Here is a 21,716-nt window from a genome sequence, read left to right as displayed (position 1 = left end):
CATCGGTTAAGAGCAAGAAAAAGTTTCCCCAACGGGGTACTAAGCTTTTAGTTGAAGACTTCGGCTCTGAAACTCAAAAACGAAAATTTCAGGAGTTGGCCAACCGGCACTTGCGAACTGCTTCTGCTTCGGGCACCGCACGGCAAGAAAGACTGATGTAATGGCGTCGGCTGCATGTTTTCTACCCTTGACGTCACGGAAGAAGAGACAGCAACCGACGCAGGACCCAAGACTTTTCAGGCCGACTGAGGGCTACTGCAAGCAGATAACCCAAATGTCATGACTGCAACAGTGAAACAGAAAGATCACCACATATTTTGAAAGGTGTATAAAAACTAAACTGCTGCCAATTCCAAAATGACACAGACATCTGCACTGTGTCTGAGGTAACCCTGAATATGTTTCAGCATAACTTCTGAAGGATGTGCATGACAAGCGAAACTTAAACTGTTGCATTTGTCATTCAATTTCCCCTATCACATGCAGTAAACAATTTGACCTTCTAGAGGTACCTGGTTCTTTAAATGCAGCTAGAAATCCTGCTTAATACCGAAAATGAGACAGGACTATTACCTGTTAACTTGTCCATCTGCTACCAAATGAACATGCAATTGAACCATTTGCTGTCAAAATTTTGGACCCTGGAACATATCCAGTTCACCTCTAAATTAAATTAGCTACAGACTGATGGCTTACTACCAAGCACTTCAGTCATCTCCCCAGCAAATTTATGATGCCCCAGTTTTTCCAATTAGAATGCACAACTGGTCTTTCGGCTAAGACTGATAAAACTGTCTTTTATTGGAATCAGCAATCAAAAAACACTTCCCAACAAAACACCTTTTTCAGACTACATTCATAAAACAGTTGCTCTTGATTAAAACCATACTTGACACATACAAATAGAAGGATCTTTTCAACAGAAAAGCAAGTTTCTTGCCTGGATCTTAGGGTCTTTTGAACATGCATTTACAAAAAGGTCTGTAAACTTTGACCTAGGAAATGCTTGTCTTCTGTAACTGAACACTACTGCTGTGTACAATCAAACAAAAAATATAAAAGGGTAGGAAAAAGTAAGCATGTTTACTCAAATGCATGACTGCTACTCCCAAATACCATATAACTTTTCATATTTCCAAATATCACTCCAACTTTTCAAGATGATTTTCTTTTTGGACAGGGCTTTAAATTTTAATTTCCACAATACCACTTGGGTCACTATGTGAAAAATGCAAACTAAGCAGGAAAGAAAAAATGATGCAAATAAGTTTCAAACAAACACGGAGGCTAACTAAATACACAGGAACTCTGGTGTTTAAGACTCTCTTCACATATTTAATCACCATCACAATCAGCATAAATATGCCTAGTAAATAGAGGATCTTGAACTCTTCAGAATACATTCATTACCTGCAAATACTCCTGTGATAAGAAAATCTGTTGTAATTCAACCCAGACCTATGAAGCTGTGTGTGCATATCTGCATGTTGCTGACTTGGTGATGAGGACACTGCAAGGCAGCACAGCTGCAAATCTGTTGAGTATATGTAGGTACACTTTTTTGGGAGAAATTACAAAGATGTGGAAGACAACATATTCATACATTTCAGTTTTAAATGCAGCACTTTTTTACACTGAGTGATCAGAACAATTTCCAATTGGTCACAAAGGAGCTCTAATGAATGTTCAAAGACCCTATGACACACAGGCTAGTGCAAATAAAACTACAACTAGTTTTTCTTTTCACTAGTGTTTGTGGACAGGCTCAGATTTTTGTTAACATCTAGAAATACATAAAGGACAATTTACTTGAACATTTGCCAATTGTGTATGTAAAGTCAAACAGATAATTCACTATCCCTTTTTCTAGTGTTTTAGCCAATACCAGAATTAGCAGCTACACATAAAATGACATTCTCTAAACAATGAACTAAAGATCAGTTTTGTTTAACCGTACTTACACAACATAATACGCTAACAAAAAAGTGTGTCCATAACAGTGTTCAGAAATTAAGAGTATTGGATTCTTATAAACTGTCAATGCACCAAGTTGCATTCAATTCAAAACACACAAAACAGGCAACACACACACACAAAAAGTGCTTTGGCCCAGAACTTGAAGGAATGCTTTTTACATAGCTGTACAGACTTTCCAGATTCACAAAAGATTCCAGGTATTGTTAAGGAAGCCATGTTAAAAGGGCTGCAGAATGCAATGCATTCTGCTTAAATTTCCCCTAGCAGCGCTAGGCAAACTATTTTCTCAAAACAACAAAGTGGGAGGTGTCCCTCAACATGAGTGCCACCACCCTTAACATAAAAAAACTTCCATGACAACAGAAAAGAACAGTTTTAAAGGTGAGACGAATTCCTAAATATCCTTGCATCAGGCCCACCCTAATTCTATATTACAAGTACTTTGTACAATATACAAAACAGATTAAGAACTATGAATACCATATTCCCATTACTTGAGTAAAATATACACATTACAATAAAATTTTGTACCAAAAACAATATAATGCAAGTAGGGTGTAAGGCAAAAACCAGTTAGACACTGGATTATTAACAGTTTAAGAGATCATAATGAAATCAGATGGCCAAACCACACAACGAACATATGGCTTCAAGACCAACAGGGAAGAGATTACAGTGCCAGATCACATGATCCATGAAAGTGAACATTAGGGAGCAAGCTTTCACAAATGTATCTTTCACTTAAAGGAATCAATCACACTGCACAACAAAAGGAAAACACACAAGGCCTTTTTGGCATTTTGGTTCACAACAGTGTGACTCCAGGTCTTTTAGAAAGCAGCAGAATTTCAAGTACTGTCTGCAGTGATAGTCTGACTTGCATTAAGGGCACTGCCACACCCTTTTTTGTAAAGTGGTTCCCTGATCTGACATTAACCACATAATTAATTCCCTTAGATGCTGCAGCTGTGAAAATGTATCTGATCTTAACTCAAAAAAGGAAAGAGCTCCTTGCTTTTGCATCTCTAACATAATTCATCACTTTTTAAATATTGTTAAACCGTTTCTCCTGTTTAATGTCCTCAGAGTTGGCAAAAAAAAACTTCCGTTTTCCTTAACCACCCACATTATTACTTCACTGTACCATCAATTCTTCCTTTGGGATCAGTTCTGTGTGGATCACAAGCTGATAAATTAAAAGTCCAGAACTACACAGCAAACATTTAAACCTCCTTTTTCACTCTTCTCTAATAAATTGTTCAATATGGAATCTCAGTTCTCTAGAAAAGGTTCCAAAATGTCAACATTAACATTCTAACATTTAGACAGCAGTCAACATCTGGTGCAAAAAGCTTCTGTGTACACAAAATGGCTATGGTGGCAAAAGTGGTATACTCTGATACAGTACTAGTACAGCTGCTTTTCGATCAGGGAAGGGATTCATGTTTTTTAACACATTAAATATAAAACGTCTGAGCAATACAAATTAGATTCAGTTTCATTCCAAAGGAAAAAAAAATGTTGGCAGATGCAAGTAAAATGGAGGACTATCTCAAGGCATTCTGCTGGGCCTGTACCACCAAAGTTCCACAACAAAATGCATAGAGGGAGACAATGGATTTGGAAAAAAAATTCTTGCACTGATTTTTCTTCCATGCAGGTTTTCCAAAGGTGAAATTCTCTGAAGGAGCAAACTTCTTCCTTCTCAAACATAGAACGATTGGGCTGATGATACTGAACAGGTTCAAAATTCATCTGGCCAATGGTGGTAATGGAGGTGCTCCACGTGTAGCTAGGGAAGAAAAATAAAAGTGACTAAACCTCAAAACGAGCATAGAATTGCTACTCGCAACCACCTTTTTACTATTATTTTCTATTACTAGTTAACTGTACAACAGGGCACCTTTTCACCACTCATGAGGACTGCCTAGAATAGTTACAGACAATAAATTAATCAACATTTTAAACTGAGAAAAAATGTTTCCAAGCTGCAAGTGATTACTGCTGTCTTGCATCAACTATAACACCTACCTGTTACGTAAGTTCCGACTGCATTTATATACCATCTTCCTCACAGTACTCCTTTGACTTTTTTAAAATCAGATTAAAGGAATATATTCTTATGGATATTTTTAGACACAAAGCAAATAATTCAATCAGCTAAAAATCTTTTCTTATTCACAAAAGTTGCAGTGCCCATCTTGAATGCCAGAAAGTCAGCAAGGCGCACCTTATTTCCTGCCTTATATATAGGTGAAGAAACATGGAAAAATGAAGGCGCTCACTCAGAAAAGTGACCTTACAAGCAATGTGGGTCTAATACTGACTTCCTTCTATGCACTGGCAGGCTGTAGCACGTCCTTGATCAACAGTTGTGGAGTGCTGGCACAGACACAATCCACTCCTCACTTTTTCTTGGACAGGTAACCAATATAGCCCCCCTCAGGGAGAAAAGAAAATACGTGGCTTTAGTATAGAATTGGACATAAAAAATTAGCTACCTTACCTCCCAGGAACAGGCAAGGTCTTGAGGTTGCTTACAGACAAAGCAGCAGATATACGCAACCTGCATTTGAAGTAGGTCATCAGGACTCCTTTCTCAATTAGCTTTGCCTACCTCCAAATAAAAAAAAAAAAAAAAAAAAAAAAAAACTGACCTTACGAAATTCTCAACTAATTAAAAAGATGTCCACAGTGTGAACTTGAGCTGCCTTTTTAAAATGATACGCGGGTGTGCAACAAAAATCCTTGGTAAATTAAATATATGCAGTTTCTAGCCAGAGCCTCCTGTAATTGTCGCTGCCATTCACTGTCACAGTCTTTAACCCCCAAAGATATTCCAAAGAGACTTCTCAGTATTGACAGCAATGTGATACAATGTCCTACACTGTTGTACCCTAAACAGATTTGTCTGTGGTTTTGTTAGTTTAGCAACTGACGACAAGGAATGCAAAAATGTTAAACTACCCATACAAGGGTAGGCAGAAGGAGCCTACCCCTAAACAACAGACTGGGGTAATGGATTAAGTCCCACGGTCCACAGTACAACCATGGGTATTGAAAGGTCAGGTCAGTGCCAATATATTTTTTTTTTGGGGGGGGGTCAACTAATAATGAAACTGGTTATCCAAACCCTACAGTCCAATACTCTCTTGCTTGCATAGGAGGAATCTTTTAGTTATGTACTTACCATAACTTTAGATGGTTGGGATCCATCTCGCCTACAATCTGTACTGATGGGTTCGGAGCCGATCCTCGGCTCCGACTCGGCACGCTATACTATAGAACAAAGTCTCTTATTGGCTGAGCTATCCCACATCCCAGGATGCACCACCACTGCTTCCCCAGATCTTGTTTGTTCGCACACATGCATACACACAGACTGTTGATATAATATTGCCAGATGTTTCAAGATGAAACGGCTAAACTCGAACCGTCCGGTCTCTTCTGATCTTCAAGGCAGGGGGAAGGAGGGTGGGTTATTAGGAATGTAGGCGAGATGGATCCCAAACATCTAAAGTTATGGTAAGTACATAACTAAAAGATGTTATGTGATCCTATCTCGCCTACATTCTGTACTGATGGGACAGCGTCCCTAGCACCTGATTACTGGGTGGCTCACTGGAAAACACTCCTGAGAACACTGGAACAGAAGGAAGCTCGCCTCCGAGATGCCACATCCAATTTGTAATGAGAAATGAAGGTGTGAGGAGAAGACCACGTAGCCACAGCACAAATGTCACTAATGGCAAGCTTAGAATGAAATGCTGTTGAAGTAGCCATAGCCCTTGTAGAATGAGCTTTCACTGTGGTTGTAAGCTCTTTACTAGAAAGGAAGTAAGTATGACTGATACAGTCTCTGATCCACTTGGCAATAGTGACCTTCGTGACGGCTTTGCCCAATTTATTGTCCGAAAAGGACACAAACAACTGATCTGTTTTCCGTGTTTGGTGCGTCCTATCTAAATAGAAGCGCAATTGCCTGTGAACATCCAATGTGTGGAAGATGTATTCCGCTCTGTTTGAGTACTTTGGGAAGAAAACTGGAAGTTCCAATGACTGTTGCAGACAAAAACTGGAACAAACCTTAGGAACAAAGGATGCCTGAGGGATACTCTATCCTTGTGGAAAAACCAGGTACGGTGGTTTGACACATAGGGCTTGAAGTTCCAAAACTCTTCTGGCTGATGTAAGTGCAACCAAAAAAGCAGTCTTTCAAGAAAGAAATTTCAAGTCACAAGTTGCTGCCGGTTCGAAGGGGGAAGAGGTCAAAGCACCTAACACCACATTAAGATCCCACGGTGGAGCGGGATGAGAAATCGGAGGTCGTAGCAGCCCAGCACCTTTCATGAAGGCTTTACACAACTTGTTGCTCATCAAAGGTGGGTCTATAGTTTCATGAAAATTGGAAATAGCTGCCAATTACCTTGATTGAATAGAGAAGCTAAAAACTTCAGAACCTCTGACACCGGGACAGTTATGGGATCTAATCCCCGGAGTTGGGCCCAAATAGCAAATCTCTTCCATTTGCTGTGATACATTTTTCTAGTAGAAGTCTTGTGGGCCGAGGACAAGATATGTATGACTTCCGGGGTTCAAAGCATGGTTCCTGACTATGGTCGGAAGAGGAGGAGCCAAGCTGTTAACCTCAACGAGTGAAGGGACTAATGATGTTGTCCCGACTGATGGATCAAGAGATCCGGAACCTGATCCAGAAACCATGGACCGTCCCAGTGCATATTTCCGAAGACAGGTGAACCAGACTTGACGAGGCCAGTATGGGGCAACTAAAATCATCTTGCTCCCCAAGTGAATCGCCTTCTGGATCACCTTGGGAAGAAGGGGAAACGGTGGAAAGGCGTATAGCAGGCCGGTGGGCCAAGGTTGGACTAGGGCGTCCTTGGGAATCTCCCCCGGAACTGGGGTGAGAGAGAAGAACTGCTGGCATTTCGCGTTGAGTGGGGTCGCGAAAAGGTCGCAACAAGGAGTTCCCCATCTTCTGAAAATCTGAGTTGCCACTGTGTCGTTCAGAGACCACTCGTGAGGGGAGAGAATAGTTCTGCTCAGTCCGTCGGCTATTACATTGGATCTCCCAGGAATATGTGTCATTACCAGAAAACGTTTGGTTGCAACCGCCCAGTCCCATACTTTCATGGCCTCTCTGCAAAGGGGGTAGGATCTGGTCCCTCCCTGCTTGTTCAGGTACCAGACTACTGACAGTTGTCGGACTGAATGGCAATCACGCCCGGAGGGAGGTAATCGTGTAGTGCTTGCACAGATAGAAGCACCACCCTCATTTCCAGTATGTTGATGTGGAGGAGACTCTCATTGGAATTCCAATTGCCTTGGACTGACCTGCCCAGGTAATGTCCCCCCCCACCCCGTCTGGGAGGCGTCCGTAGTCAATGTGGCCACTGGAGGTGGTGGAACGAAGGGTCGCCCCTGATCCAGGTTGGAGGAAAGAAGCCACCAACGAAGGTCCTGCTTGCACGTCTCCGTGATCCGAATGAGGTGACAGAGGGAGATCCTGATAAGACCATTGGACTGACAGGAGCCACTGGAGAATCCTCATGTAATCTTGCCAGGGGGACTAGGAGAACGGTGGCCGACATGGAACCTAACAGCTGTAGGACCATCCTGGCTGGGGCTCGGCGTTTGAGAAGCAAGGCTCGAACTTGAGACTGTAATGTTTCTATCCTCTCTGTAGGAAGATAGACCCGCATTTGCTTTGAATCTATCTCTACTCCGATAAACCGTATGCGCTGAGATGGCAGCAACACAGACTTTGCCCAATTGAAGGTGATTCCTAGGGAGTTGCCTAGAGATATAGTGGCTGCTAGGTTCTGTAAGAGTAGATACCTGGAGGTGGCAGTTAGGAGCCAGTCATCTAGATATGGAAACACCTGGAATCCTAGACTCCTCAGGTGAGCAGTCACCACCGCCAAACATTTGGTGAACACCCTGGGGGCTGTGGTGAGACCAAAGGGCAGTGCACGGAACTGGAAATGACCGTCTCCCAGGCTGAAGCACAAATGTCTCCTGGACACCTGATCTATCAGGATGTGATAATAGGCGTCCTTGAGATCTATGGAGCACATCCAAACACCTTTCTCCAGTAGCGGGAGAATGGATTGCAAGGTGACCATCTGGAACTTGGACTTCTTGACTGATCGATTTAGCTTGCTGAGATCCAAAATGGGCCTCAAGTCCCCGGTCTTTTTTGGCACCAAAAAGAATTTTGAGTAAGTCCCTAATCTGGTCTGGCCTACGGGGACCGCTTGGATGACTCCTTTTTGAAGCAGCTTTGAGATTTCGATGGCTGCAAGATCCCGTTGACTGGGTGGTGGGTCCGGGATTTTTCTGGATGGCGGGGGGGATTGTGAAAAAGGGATGACATATCCTCCGGCGATGATTCGGAGCACCCATCGGTCCTGAGTGATATTCTCCCAGGCCTTTAGGTGCCTCGAAAAACGACCCCCGACTGGCTCCGGAGCTACGCAGTCGGGCAATCCTTCAGGGATGCTGGAAGGTTGAGGAGCCACGAAAGAACTCGCGGTCTCCAGTGTTGCGGGGGCCTCTGCCGCCTCTGGGACGGCGTCTTCCTGAAAAATTTTCCCCTCCTCTGCCTCTAGAAGGGGAATCGTCCTGCTGTGAGGGGTAAGTCTTTTGAGATTTATGGAACCACATTTTCCCCCCTCTTCTAGCCTTGGGATAAGGCCGGAAGAGAGTGGAAAACCGTGCCCCTACGGCAGTCAAAGTCTTACCCTCTTGTTCACAGCGGGTCAAGGTGTTCTTTACCTTGGGTCCAAACAAAGAGTTACCCATCAAAGGGAGCGTCGGCAAAGGAAGACTTGAAGGCCTCCGCAAAATGACACAGGCGGAGCCAGGCTTGTCTCCGTAGAGCAACCCCTGTACCCGCCGTTCTACTCACCCCCTCGGCTGCATACGAAATGAGCCTCATGGACAAGTTCGATATCGATGATAGAGTAGCCAACTGAGAGCTAACAGTCTGGGCCAACTGCTCAGGTAGGTTACCAGAGAGGGTATCTGAAAGGTCCTTGAACAGATCCCTCTGAAGTCTGGTGAAGTGCGTCAGATAATTCAGAGACCTTAAAGTAAAGGCTGCTGAAGTAAGGGTGCGCTTCCCATACCGATCCATGCTCCTGGACTCTTTATTAGGAGGATGGAAGGACGTCGAAGCCTCTGCCACATCTTGCTGGGTAGCAGATGCCACCACCAGGGCATCTACGGCCACACCTTTGGAGAGGAAGTCCTTTTCAGGGGGGGGGGGCTGAAAGAAATTTATTCGGGCGAGCTGGCACCGGTTCCACAGAATCCGGGTGCTCCCACGCCCTTCGAGAGATCAAATCCAGAAGCTCATCGAAGGGCGGAGACACCCAGGAGGCGGAGGGCTGAGCCCCGAAGGCCTTGAGGAATACAGACTCCTCAGCGGAAGGGGGTTTGGATTGCCAGTCCCTCGCTTCAGGATTTCTAAGATGTCCACAAAGGAGACATCATCCGAGGACGACTTGGGGGACCCCTCCGCATCATCGAGGTCGGTGTCCGAGGTGAGAGACTCATCAGAGGAGTCGACGTGCTTCATCTTGCACTGTCTCTTCCTTGGAGGTTCCTCCGAAGACACTTCGGATGGACCTTCAGGAAGGGGGGAAACCCCAATGGGGGTGACCTCAGGCCCCAGGGCTCTGCTGTCTTCAGACAGGGGGACTACAAAGGAACCAGTCTCCGTGCCAAGGGAAGGTGACGGTGAAATGGTGGAGGTGGCCAAGGAAGATTTGGCCAAAGCACTCCTGATGGCCCCGAAGGCCGGACCCCCAGAGTCCTGGGAAGGTCCGATCCCCGAGGCCATAACAGTAGACGGCACTCCCGCAGCCGACGCACCGAGAGGGAGGCTCGGAACCGAAAACATCGGTCCCGAAGCGTCACCCCCGGGGCCGACCGAGGAGGTCCGTGTAACGAACTCCGACCCGAAGGTCGGGGTTGGAGTAAGGGTCGGAGCCGACCCGAAAACCTCCATTGGCTCCACCAGCACAGACTCCAACGGTGCCGAGGCTGTTGGAGGAGGAACCAAAACCACAGGGTGGGCAATCAGCTCCAGAGCCGATTGGGCTGGAGCCGAAACTAACTTTTGGAAGACTGGAGACTGAAACAGCCTTTGAAGTACCCTGTCAATGTCCGAATCAGACATCCTCAAAGACCGAGAAGAGATCGAACGGGTTCGAGTCGACTTCTCCACCGGTTCCGAAGGACTGGGGGACCGGCTCCGAATAGTCTCGATCAATATCAGTGCCGAGGGAGACTCCATAACCATTGCAATTTCCCTCGGTGCCGAAGTGGACTTCGGCGCCGAAGGGGAAGTGTCTGAGCGGGCAACTCTCATCGGCTCCGAAGTCCGTGGAGCCGATGGAGAAGCCTGCCGAGATTTCTTTGTGGCCGGTTCAGACGGGCTGGTCGGAGCCGACTATTTCTTTTTCTTCGAGGGAGAAGAGGAAGAAGATAAAGCCTCCTCAAAAGTAGGTTTAATAAGCCCTTTTACAATCAATTTGTTTTTCCTCTCTTGGAGGACCCGGGAGGAAAATGCGTGACAAACGCTGCAAGACTCCTGAAGGTGTTTAGGGCCTAAACAATACACACACAGAGTGATCGTCCGTTATGGACATTATGTAGCTGCATTTAGAGCACTTCTTGAACCCAGATGGCCTGTGCTCTTTCGACATATTGACTCCCAAACACTACAACCAAAAAGAGAAACTTTCTCCAAAAACTTGTCAAGAAAGGCAAATAAGGGCAAGACCCCTCTAACTGAAAACGGGATACCTGACCAACAATAACACTACAGTAAGACTTGCACTAAATATATAACTCACGCGCGAGGGCAAGGCCCCTCTAACTTAAACGGGATCCTTTCCCTCCAATAAAAGACAAATTTACCACAAAAAACGTAATCAAAAATCAGCCACACAACAATGACAGCTGTTAAAACAGCTTTTGGGGTTAATCAAAAATTTCTGACAGAAATTTGTGAAGAAAATAGACACTTAGCTCAGCCAAGTCCGAGACCACGTCTTTGCTGTGAAGCGGCAAATGAGATCTGGGGAAGCAGTGGTGGTGCATCCTGGGATGTGGGATAGCTCAGCCAATAAGAGACTTTGTTCTATAGTATAGCGTGCCTAGTCGGAGCCGAGGATCAGCTCCGAACCCATCAGTACAGAATGTAGGCGAGATAGGATCACATAACATCTATGGTTAACAGAAATGAAGGCCTCAGCAAAATTTACAAAAATAGTATATGCACTAACTGGATACAGTAAACTCTTCGTTAACCCGAACTCAAGCAACCGGCAAAAAAAAAAAAAAAAAAAAACTGAAGAAATACAGTAGAATTTTCATGTGTTGCACTTTTGGTTTTCCCCTGGAGAAACATACCTTACGTTTTTAGAGTTTTAAAAAGGAAGATAGGAATAAGTTCCCTCTCCCCAACCTGAGAACAAGTCAAACCAAACAAATAGTATATAGGGTACAGCATTAGGTCTACTTTTAATAGTAACTCTCAAGCAACCAGAATGAGAAGTTATGTACTTACCATAACGTTCCATGTTAGTTGTCTTCTCGCCTTCTTTCTTGCTGGATGGATTCGGAGCTGAACCTCGGCTCCGACTCGGCCTATTACCAAAGCTTGAGAGCTATTTTTCACCGGCTCGAGGCTATACTATGTCCCATAATGCTAGGCGTCCTATACCCAGATCTCATTTGATAGCTAACACTATGGACATAAATGTCCCACAATAGAGAAGATATCTATCTAAGCATATGTATATATATCCTCTTCTACATATATCCCTTACAAGGGCTACCAAAAAGGAAGCAAGAGAGCTAGTGAGGAGATAACTCTGGTGACAAAAAACATCTCACAAGATACTCTAGGTCTTTCCAGGCTAGGGTGATGGAGGGTGGGACGCAAGAAAGAAGGCGAGAAGAAGACAACTAACATGGAACGTTATGGTAAGTACATAACTTCTCAATGTTAAGTTGTCAATCTCGCCTTCATTCTTGCTGGATGGCACAGCATCCTTAGCACCTTAGTCCTGGGTGGCTCAATGGAACAGGCTCGAGTACGGTGGAACCAAAAATCAGCCCGACTTCTGGAGGCCATGTCCAGTTTGTAATGAGAAATGAAGGTATGAGGAGAGGCCCAAGTGGCCGGTGCACAAATGGAATCCATTGGCAACCTTGCCTGAAGAGCTACTGAAGAAGCTAGTGCTCTGTTTGAATGAGCTCTAGGCTTAGAAGGGAGCTCCTTATGCCTCAATTGATAAATTAACATAATAAGAGAAGTCAACCATCTGGACAAGGTTACCTTGGAAACTGGGAGGCCTTGCTTCCCTTCCGCGTAAGACAGGAAGAGCTGGTCTGAATTCCTCATCTGCTTAGTTTTATCCAGGTGGAAACCTAATTGACGGTGAACATCCAAACAATGTAACTTTCATTCAGCTCTATCGGTATAATTTGGGAAGAAAACAGGAAGATCGATGGTCTGATTCAGATTTTTCTCAGAGTACTTTGGGTAAAAATGAAGGATTAGTTCTAAGTGAGACTCTATCTTTGTGAAAAACAAGGTAAGGAGGGCGAACACAAAGTGCTTGAAGTACCGACACCCTTCTTGCTGAGGTGATAGCTACTAAGAAGAGTGTTTTCCATGAGAGCAATTTTAACAAACAGGAAGCCGCTGGCTCAAAAGGAGGGAGAATTAATGAGGGAGAATTAAGGACGACAGTACCAAGTTTAGGTCCCACAGTGGGGGAGGATCTTTTACCGGGGGCCTAAGTAAGAGAGAGTTCCTTTTAGAAAAGCTTTGCAAAGATTGTGGGACATAATGCTAGTCTCTGACAAGCCAACATGGAAATTGGCAATAGTCGCCAGCTGGACTCTAATGGTGGCTGAGGAAGAGCCCATTTGAAAAAGTTCTGCCAAAAACTCAAGAACTGTTTGGACAGGAGCTGTAAAGGGGTCCACTTGTTTTTGCCCTGCCCAAACAGAGAAACGCTTCCATTTGCTAGCATAAGTCTTTCTAGTAGTAGACTTGTGAGAAGCGAGGATAATGTCACGAACTGACAGAGATTAAAGGAAGCCTGGCCAGGGTTGGAAGTGGAGCAACCAAGCTGTGAGGTTGAGAGATCGAAGGGATTGATGCAGCCCGCCCGACTGATGGGTCAGAAGATCTGGAACTGGGTACAGATGCCAGGGCTGTTTCCAGTAACGTTGCAGGAATGGACACCAAATTTGTCGAGGCCAGTAAGGGGCAATGAGGATCATTCTGGATCTCAAGGCAGTTGCTTTCTGGACTGAGTAATTAAGGGAAATGGGGGAAAGGCATACAGAAGACCCCGGGCCAATCGTGGACTAGAGCGTCTCTGGGAGGCGAGACCTGGGAGAGGGAAGAGGGTGAAGAAGTCTTGACACTTGCTGTTTTGAGGGGTTGCGTAAAGGTCACAAGGTTGACCCCACCTTCTGAATATTTTTTCCGCTACTAGCTGGTTGAGAGACCACTCGTAGGGCATGAGAATGGCCCTGCTCAGTCTGTCCGCTATGACGTTGGACTTCCCGGGAATATGCGTTGCTACCAGAAACCGTTGAGAAGAGATCGCCCACTGCCAAAGTCTGAGTGCTTCCCCGACATAGGTGGTAGGACCTGGTTCCGCCCTGCTTGTTGATGTACCACACTACAGACATATTGTCTGTCTGAACCGCAATAGTCACAGAGGGTAGAGAGTCCTGAAGGGCCTGCAACGCTAAAAGTACCGCTCTCATTTCCAAGACATTTATGTGCAGGTGGCATTCGAAGGGTTGCCAAGTGCCCTGGACTGTCCTGCCCTGAAAATGCCCCTCCCACCCGATCACGGAGGCATCCGTTGTCACAGTGGCAACAGGAGGAGGAAGAACAACAGGTCTGCCCTGGAGTACCTGAGGGGAGACCATCCACCAAGAGAGGTGTCTTTTGCATGACTGAGTGATTAGAATGTTGTGCGACATGGGGAGCTGTTGAAAGGACCACTGGGAAAACAGCATCCACTGCAGGATCCGCATATGAAAACGAGCTAGGGGGAGTAAAGTGATTGCTGCTGCCATGAGACCAAGTGTTTTTAGTATAAATCTGGCTTGTACCCTGCTCTCCTGTAGTAGGATCTGAACATGGCTGCGAATGTCTGAAACTCTTTGTGTAGGTAATTTTGCTGACAGTTCCACCGTGTTTAAAACTGCGCCTATGAAGGTAATAGACTGATAAGGCAGACTTTTCTAAATTTATAGAGATGCCTAGCGCGTTGCACGTTTGTACAGTGTAATCTCTGGATTGGAGTAGTTGGTGCCTGGTGGTGGCAGTAAGGAGCCAGTCTAAATATGGAAACACCTGGAATCCTTGTCGTCTCAGGTGAGCCGCAACCACTGCCATGCATTTGGTAAACACCCTGGGGGCTGTGGTGAGGCCAAAGGGATAGGCTCTGAATTGGTAGTGACTGGCTCCCAGCTGGAAGCGGAGAAACCTTCTGGAGCGCCTGTTCATCTTGATATGGTAGTACGCATCCTGAAGGTCTATAGAGCACATCCAATTGTCCTGACCCAGAAAGGGTAGAATGGACTGTAGCTTGACCATCCGGAACTTCGTTCTTTGAACCAACTTGTTCAGCCTGCTGAGATCCAATATAGGTCTCCAGTCCCCTGTCTTTTTTGGTACCAAAAAGAACTTGGAGTAGATTCCGGATCTTTGTTGGTCTGCTGGGACTGGCTGGACGGCCCTTTTTCTTAGCAGCTTTGAAATTTCTAGTGCTGCTTGATCTCTCAGACCGGGTGGAATGTCTGGAAGGGCCCTTTTGGCTGATGTGGGGTATGAATAAAGGGAATTTTGTAACCCTCGGATATGATCGACCGTACCCATTTGTCTTGCGTGAGGGAATGCCAGGCTTCTGGGTACAGTGATAGTCTTCCCCCGACTGCCTCCAAAGGTGGACAGTCGGGCAGCTCCTCAGGGGTGCTGTAAGGGTTTGTCAGAGAAAGATTCTCTGCTACCCTGATTTTGTGGACCCCCCCCTGCCCCTAGGGTGACGCCTATTATTGTTCCCTCCTCTGCCTCTGGAGGGAAGCTCACCACGTGCATCAGGCAGTACTCCTTGTGGTTTCCGGAACCACATTTTTCCACCCTTTTGACCCTTAGGGTATGGTCTAGAAGGGGTGGAAAAACGGACTCCCACGGCAGAGAGGGTCTTGCCTTCCTGCTCGCACCTGGTCAATTTATCCTTCACTTGAGGTCCAAACAAAGCAGAACCGTCAAAGGGGGTGTTAGTGAAGTACGCCTTGAAGGGGTCAGCAAAGTTGCAAAGCCGCATCCGGGCGTGTCTCAGAGCAACGCCTGCGCCTGCAGCCCTACTCACTCCATCAGCAGCATAAGAAATGAGCCACATGGAGGAGTTTACAATAGAGTTCAGGGTCCCCAGCTGGGATTTTATCTTTTCCTGAAACCCCCACAGCTGATGGGTCCTGTAAGGTATCACCTAGTTCTTTGAGAAGGTCTCTCTGAAGACAGGTGAAATGGCACAAATAATTCAGCAAACGCATGGTGAAGGTCGCTGAAGAAAACATCCGCTTGCCGTACCTATCCATAGTCCTAGATTCCTTATTAGGAGGATGGACAGGAACTGAAGGGTCAGCCAACTCCTTCTTAGTGGCCGCCGCCACCACCATGGCATCAACGGGGACGCCCTTAGTGAGAAACTGTTTGTCCGAAGGGGCTGTTATAAATTTAGTGGGCCCCCGGGGAGTTGGTTCCATAGTATCCGGAGCAGTCCATGCCTTCCGAGCCACCACCTCCATGAGTGGGTCGAAAAGCGGGGACACCCAGGAGGTGAAAGGGCGAGAACCGAATGCATCCAGGTACACCGACTCGTCCTCGGAAGGGTTGAGGGCAAACCAGTTCCCCCCCTCTGTTTAAGGATCTCTAGAATGTCAGAAAATGAGACCTCCTCAGAGGGGGACCTTGGGGATCCTTCCGAATCATCCAGGTCGGTGTCACATGTCACTGACTCCGGGGAGTCCACATGCTTCCTCTTACATGTCCTCTTCAGAGGGGGCTCCCCCACAGGATCAGGGGCGGCCTCAGAAGAGGAGGATACGCCCAATGGGGTGACCTGGAGCGTTGGTTCTCCACGTTTGGGTTCAGGAGGGTAGGCAGAGGCCGAAGCAGGCCCCATGGAAGGAGGGGCCGATGGGGCCGACCGTGGCGCCGGTATAGGAACCAGCACGCTCCTCATGACCTCAAAGGCGCCCCCTATCAGGCAGGGAAGAGGGACCCAGCACCGAAGGGATGAGAGCTCCTCCCGGCACCGAGAGGGACGGCTCCGAGGCTGATCTCACCTGCGCCGATGCTCCGAGAGGGAGAAAGTACAGTTTTGTACCTACCATAAATGTAGATGTTCGAAGATCCACATTGCTGCAGTCCTTACATATGGGTAGTCCGCTGTCCTCGGTCGGCCCGAATACCAAAGTATTAGGCTGACGTCGGTCATGGGCGCTCAGATCTGACATCAGAGCGTCAGGGTATAAAAGCGCATGACCGACGTCATATCCTCAGTCTTTTCTTGCCCCGGATGTCAGAAGGCCCTAAAAAGAAAGGCCACAGCCCAAAAACAGGATACCTCCCAAAAACATGCCCAACAACAACCATCACCCAAACCATATAACCATGCCAAACTACAGAGGGGAAGGAGGGAGGGTAAATTGGACTGCAGCAATGTGGATCTTCGAACATCTACATTTATGGTAGGTACAAAACTGTACTATGTTCTTCATCTCACATTGCTGCAGTCCTTACATATGGGTAGAATCCCAAAGCAGAGGTAAAGGGAGGATGGCAAAATCATAAAGCATTAGGGGCTGCTAAAATGCCCTGTAATACTGCAGTGGCAAATCCAGCCCTAGACTTAGAATAAAGAGGAAGGTGGTAATGCTTGGAAAAAGTATGTACTGAACTCCAAGTGGCTGCTTCCAAAATATCTTTGTAGCTACCCCTTAGAAAGGCAGTAGAAGTGGCAGTAGCTCTAGTGGAATGAGGTCTGATTCCAGCCGGAATCTCCTTACCATGATGGGAATAACAGAAAGAAATACAAAACCCAATCCATTTAGAAATAGTTTGTTTTGAAACAGGTTTTCCCTGAGAACCCAAAGCAAAAGAAACAAACAACTGCTGAGACTGCCTGAACCCTTGGTTCTGCTCAAATAATAACGTAACTGCCTGTGAATATCCAAAGTATGCAAAATCTTCTCCCTTTATTTTGGGGTTTGCATAAAAAGTAGGCAAATGAATTGTTTGGTTCAAGGCCACACTAGAAACCACTTTAGGCATAAAGGAAGGATTAGTGCAAAGATACCCTATCCTTATGAAAAATCAGGAAAGGTTCCACTGCCATAAGGGCCTGTAATTCAGAAACCCTTCTTGCAGAGGTAATGGCCAACAAAAAGCAGTCTTCCATGATAAATACTTTAACTTCGGCAGTAGCTGCCGGCTCAAAAGGTTGTAGAGTAAGCTTTTCCAACACAAAATTGAGATCCCAAGCAGGGGTAGGAGCTCTACGTGGCGGTCTTATGTTCTTTGCCCCTCTAAGAAATTGCTTAAACAAAGGATGGGAAAATAAAGGAGGGTCACAGTCATAGTGAGCAGAAATGGCTGCAGCATGAACCTTTATCGAGGAGACAGACAAACCCTTGTCCAATAACTCAGTAAGATATTGAAGAGAAACACTTAAATCAGGCTTGGAAACATCAAAGTCCTTCGCTTTGCTCCAAAGAAAAATCTCCTCCATTTATCAGCGTAAACTTTCCTTGTACTAGGCCTTCTGGCCTCCAAAATAACATTCAAAACTTGTTGTGGAAGCTGAGACCCTCCAGGGTCTAAAACAGAATATGCCAGGCTGTGAGATGCAGAGACTGAATCTTGACATTGAGGAAGTGATTGCCCTCCTGAGACAAAAGATGCGGAATCAAAGGCAGAGGCCATGGAGGCTCCTACCAAACTCCTCAGTAGTGGGTACCAGTGCTGTCGAGGCCAATCTGGCGCTATCAGAATCATGGATGGCTTGTCTATTCTGGCCTTCAGGAGTACCTTGGGAATGAGAGGCAGAGGTGGAAAGGCATAGACATGAAGATTGCTCCAACTGAATGATAGAGCATCCACCTTCCAAGCTGTGGGATGAAACATTTTTGTGCAAAACTTTGGCAACTGGTAATTTAGTGGAGAAGCGAACAGATCTATGTCTGGAGTCCCCCATAACACTGTCAACTTTTGAAACACATGAGGATCCAGTTTCCACTCGTGAGGATCCACAATTTGTCTGCTCAACACATCCGCTAAGGAGTTCTGTGCTCCTGGTAGAAACCTTGCCTGAAGATTGAGGTGTAAACTGAGAGCAGTCTCCCACAAAATCATCGCTTGCCTGCAAAGAGGGTCCGAATGGGTTCCCCCTTGCTTATTGATGTACCACATGACAGTAGTGTTGTCTGTTTGAATCAACACCTGTCCTGGGTGAAGTAAATCCTTGAAAGCCATCAATGCAAATTGGACTGCTAACATCTCCTTCAAGTTGACATGCAAATGTTGAAGTCTGACAGGCCACGTGTCTTGCACCCATTTTCCATTGAGGTGTGCTCCCCAAGCCTTGTCCGAGGCATCTGTCGTTAGAATCTGACTCGCCTCTGGTCGGGTCACAGAGAGTCCCTTGTTTAGGTGACATTCCTGAGCCCACCACAAAAATTATTTCTGAATACAAGGTATTATCTGAATGACAGTGTCTAGATCTTGGCAGTGTTGTGTTCATACATTTTTGAGATACCACTGAAGCTTCCTCATATGCAGTTTGGCATTGGGAAGCACCAGAATACAAGATGCCATGAACCCCAAGGCTTGAAGGACTGTCCTTGCAGTCAGCCTGGACTGTAGAAACATTTGATGGAAATAAAGAGAAAGGCTTCTTTGTTTGTCCGGGGTCAAAAAGGCCATCTGGGAAGCTGTATTCAGTCTCACACCCAGAAAGCACATGTCCTGAGAGGGTACTAGACTGGACTTTGTTTCGTTCACAGAATACCCTAGGCATCTTAACACTACCATCACATACTGTAGATAATGCAGAAGTTCGTCTTTGTGCTGTGCAATAATCAGGCAATCGTCCAAATAAGGATAAATCTGTATTCCTCTTAACCTGAAAAAGGCTATCACTGGAGCCAGAACCTTTGTGAACACTCTGGGCGCAGTAGATAAGCCAAAGGGCAATGCAGAGAACTGATAATGTAAATTTCCAGCCCAAAAACGCAGGTACCTCCTGCAACTGGGCCTGATAGGAACATGAAGATAAGCCTCTTTGAGATCCAGAGTTACCATCCAGTGATCTTTTCCCAACAGAGGTAAAAGCTGTTGTAACGTCAGCATTTTGAACTTTGGAATGTCCAGATAAGTGTTGAGGATAGATAAATCCAAAATTGGTCTCCACGTGTTCCCTTTCTTTGGTACTAGAAACAGGCGAGAATAAAATCCTAGTCCCACTTCTGACAGAGGAACTGGCTGTATAGCTCCTATTTGAAGAAGTAAAGAAATCTGCTTGTGAGCCTCTATCCTTTGCCGAGGAGGAACGTCTGGCATGCCTTTGAAAGGAGGCAATGTATGGAAACAGAACTTGTAGCCTCGATTTATAATGTCCAATACCCATTTGTCCTGGGTGACTAAACGCCAGTTTTGCTTGAAGAGTGCTAACTTTCCTCCCAAAGGAGCTGCCAGGGAAGAAGAATCTGGCAGCTGAAAATGCAGGTCATTGGGCCTGTTTACGAAAGGACTGGCCCCTGCCCTCACCTGCAGATTGTGCAGGTGAACTCCAAGTTCTAGGCCTGAATGTACTGTGAGCTCTGCCCCTGCCACGTCTAGATCTACCCCTAGACTGAGAATCAGAAGAAGGGTAGGTCCACCCCTTAGTAGGCCAATTTCTACTAAACTTTGGAGGTTGCACCTGCAAAAAATCTTTAACAGTCTGCATGGACTTAGCCTTGTCTTCCATTTTCTTCAAAACCGACTCCACAGGGGGACCAAACAAAACTTCAGACTGTAAAGGGGCATCCAGAATTCTAGTTTTAACATGCTCGGACAAATTCTGATCCTTAAGCCAGGCGTGCCTACGAAGAACTGAACCAGTGGCAGCCACCCTAGAAGAGGCCTGTACAGCATCAAAACCACACTGCAAAGAATGCTTACCCACCTGTTCAGAGACATGTACTAAATCCTGCAATTCTTTACACTCTATGCCCTCTGCCAAAGCATCCACTTTAGATTTTAGCTGAGAAAGGAGGAAATTCTGATATTTCAACATATGAACAAAAGACAAAAAGTAGCTAGCCAAACTGTTGATTAATATACCAAATGAACCATGAAGCCAGGAATCCAGGACAACTTTCAGAACAGTCCTTGGTCAAGTCTGATTGTTTCTTAAACACAACCTTGTCTTTGCTTTGGCTCATTAGCAGCAGGACAAAATAACTGCTTGCTCACACCGTGTGAGCAAGCAGTTATTTTGTCCTGCTGCTAATGAGCCAAAGCAAAGACAAGGTTGTGTTTAAGAAACAATCAGACTTGACCAAGGACTGTTCTGAAAGTTGTCCTGGATTCCTGGCTTCATGGTTCATTTGGTATATATTTCAACATATGAAACTGGCAATTTAAAGCCCTCATTGCTAAAGTAGAAGAGGTATACACCTTCTTACCCCATCTATCCAAAGCTCTAGCTTCCTTATCTAGAGGAACCGGATTCTTTACAACAGAAGCTCTAACACCCTTAGGCCCCTGACGTAATAGTTTCTGGGTCCGCCCTAGGACTCTTATACAGATATTTATGAGCCTCAGGCACCCTGTAATACCTGTCCGGTTTAACTGGTGCAGGAGGCAAAGAATCTGGATTAAGGGAAGCCTCCGAGAAAACATCTTGAACAACATCCAAAACAGGAGGTATAGCCAAGGGTCTATGCTGTGGTAAAAACAAGAATTCCCTAAGCCTCTTCCGTGAATCAGAGAAATCCTGTCCTTCCCACTTAAAATGCTCCCTCATGGAATGCAGAGTTTCTGAAAATGAAAAATCCTCTGGAGGAGAAGCAGAAGGAGTGGAATCCTCTGCATCAGAATCCGAATAAGGGGGAAAATCTTGAATATCTTCAGCAGAAGAGTCTGAGTCATCTGAGGCCTGATCCAAACTTTCCAACTCTGGCTCCACCCTGGGCCTCTTATCAGGAGGGGGCATAGAACCTCTAATTAAAGTAATCATATCTTCTGCCATTTTAAGCATGTGCTCAGACCTGCCCTTAGAAGAAGCCTTAGAAATAGTAGCAGAAGGCCTAACCACCTTAGGCATAGAAGGGAGAACAGTAACCTGAGAGGCCCCTTCAGCTTGACCTGACTCCTGGGAGGCCACATCCTGCAAAATCAAAGTTTCCCCCTGAGACTCAACAGAAACTTCAGCCGGATCCACCTGCTCCACTGTAGTTTCTGCAGGACCGGCGTCTGAAACGGACGAATCAACCTGTCTAGGTTTCAAGGATTTGTCTTTGCGCTTCTTCGTGGAAGCGGCCGGAGGATCCGACGGCATATTATAATTACACCGCTTACCAAAGACTAACCTAGCACAATCTAACCTTCTTTTTATAGT

At 45.9% G+C, this 21,716-nt stretch overlaps 1 protein-coding gene across 2 annotated transcripts in view; it reads right to left on the bottom strand.

Annotated features, from left to right (window-relative positions):
• Nucleotides 1-770: 770 nt before the first annotated feature.
• Nucleotides 771-21,716, bottom strand: part of WIPF2 (WAS/WASL interacting protein family member 2) — a 950,999-nt gene continuing 930,053 nt past the window's right edge. For both annotated transcript variants that reach the window (XM_044055015.1, XM_044055016.1), the window contains one exon: nt 771-3,769. In XM_044055015.1, the coding sequence (XP_043910950.1) occupies nt 3,729-3,769 (41 nt within the window). In that variant the 3' untranslated portion in view covers nt 771-3,728. The remainder of the gene's footprint in view (nt 3,770-21,716) is intronic.

The sequence above is a fragment of the Protopterus annectens genome, chromosome 13.part0 (genome assembly GCF_019279795.1).
Source record: "Protopterus annectens isolate FY-2018-M chromosome 13.part0, PAN1.0, whole genome shotgun sequence".
Classification (NCBI taxonomy): domain Eukaryota; kingdom Metazoa; phylum Chordata; order Ceratodontiformes; family Protopteridae; genus Protopterus; species Protopterus annectens.
Note: the sequence above shows the minus strand (reverse complement) of the source record. Positions and strands in the feature narration are given on the sequence as shown.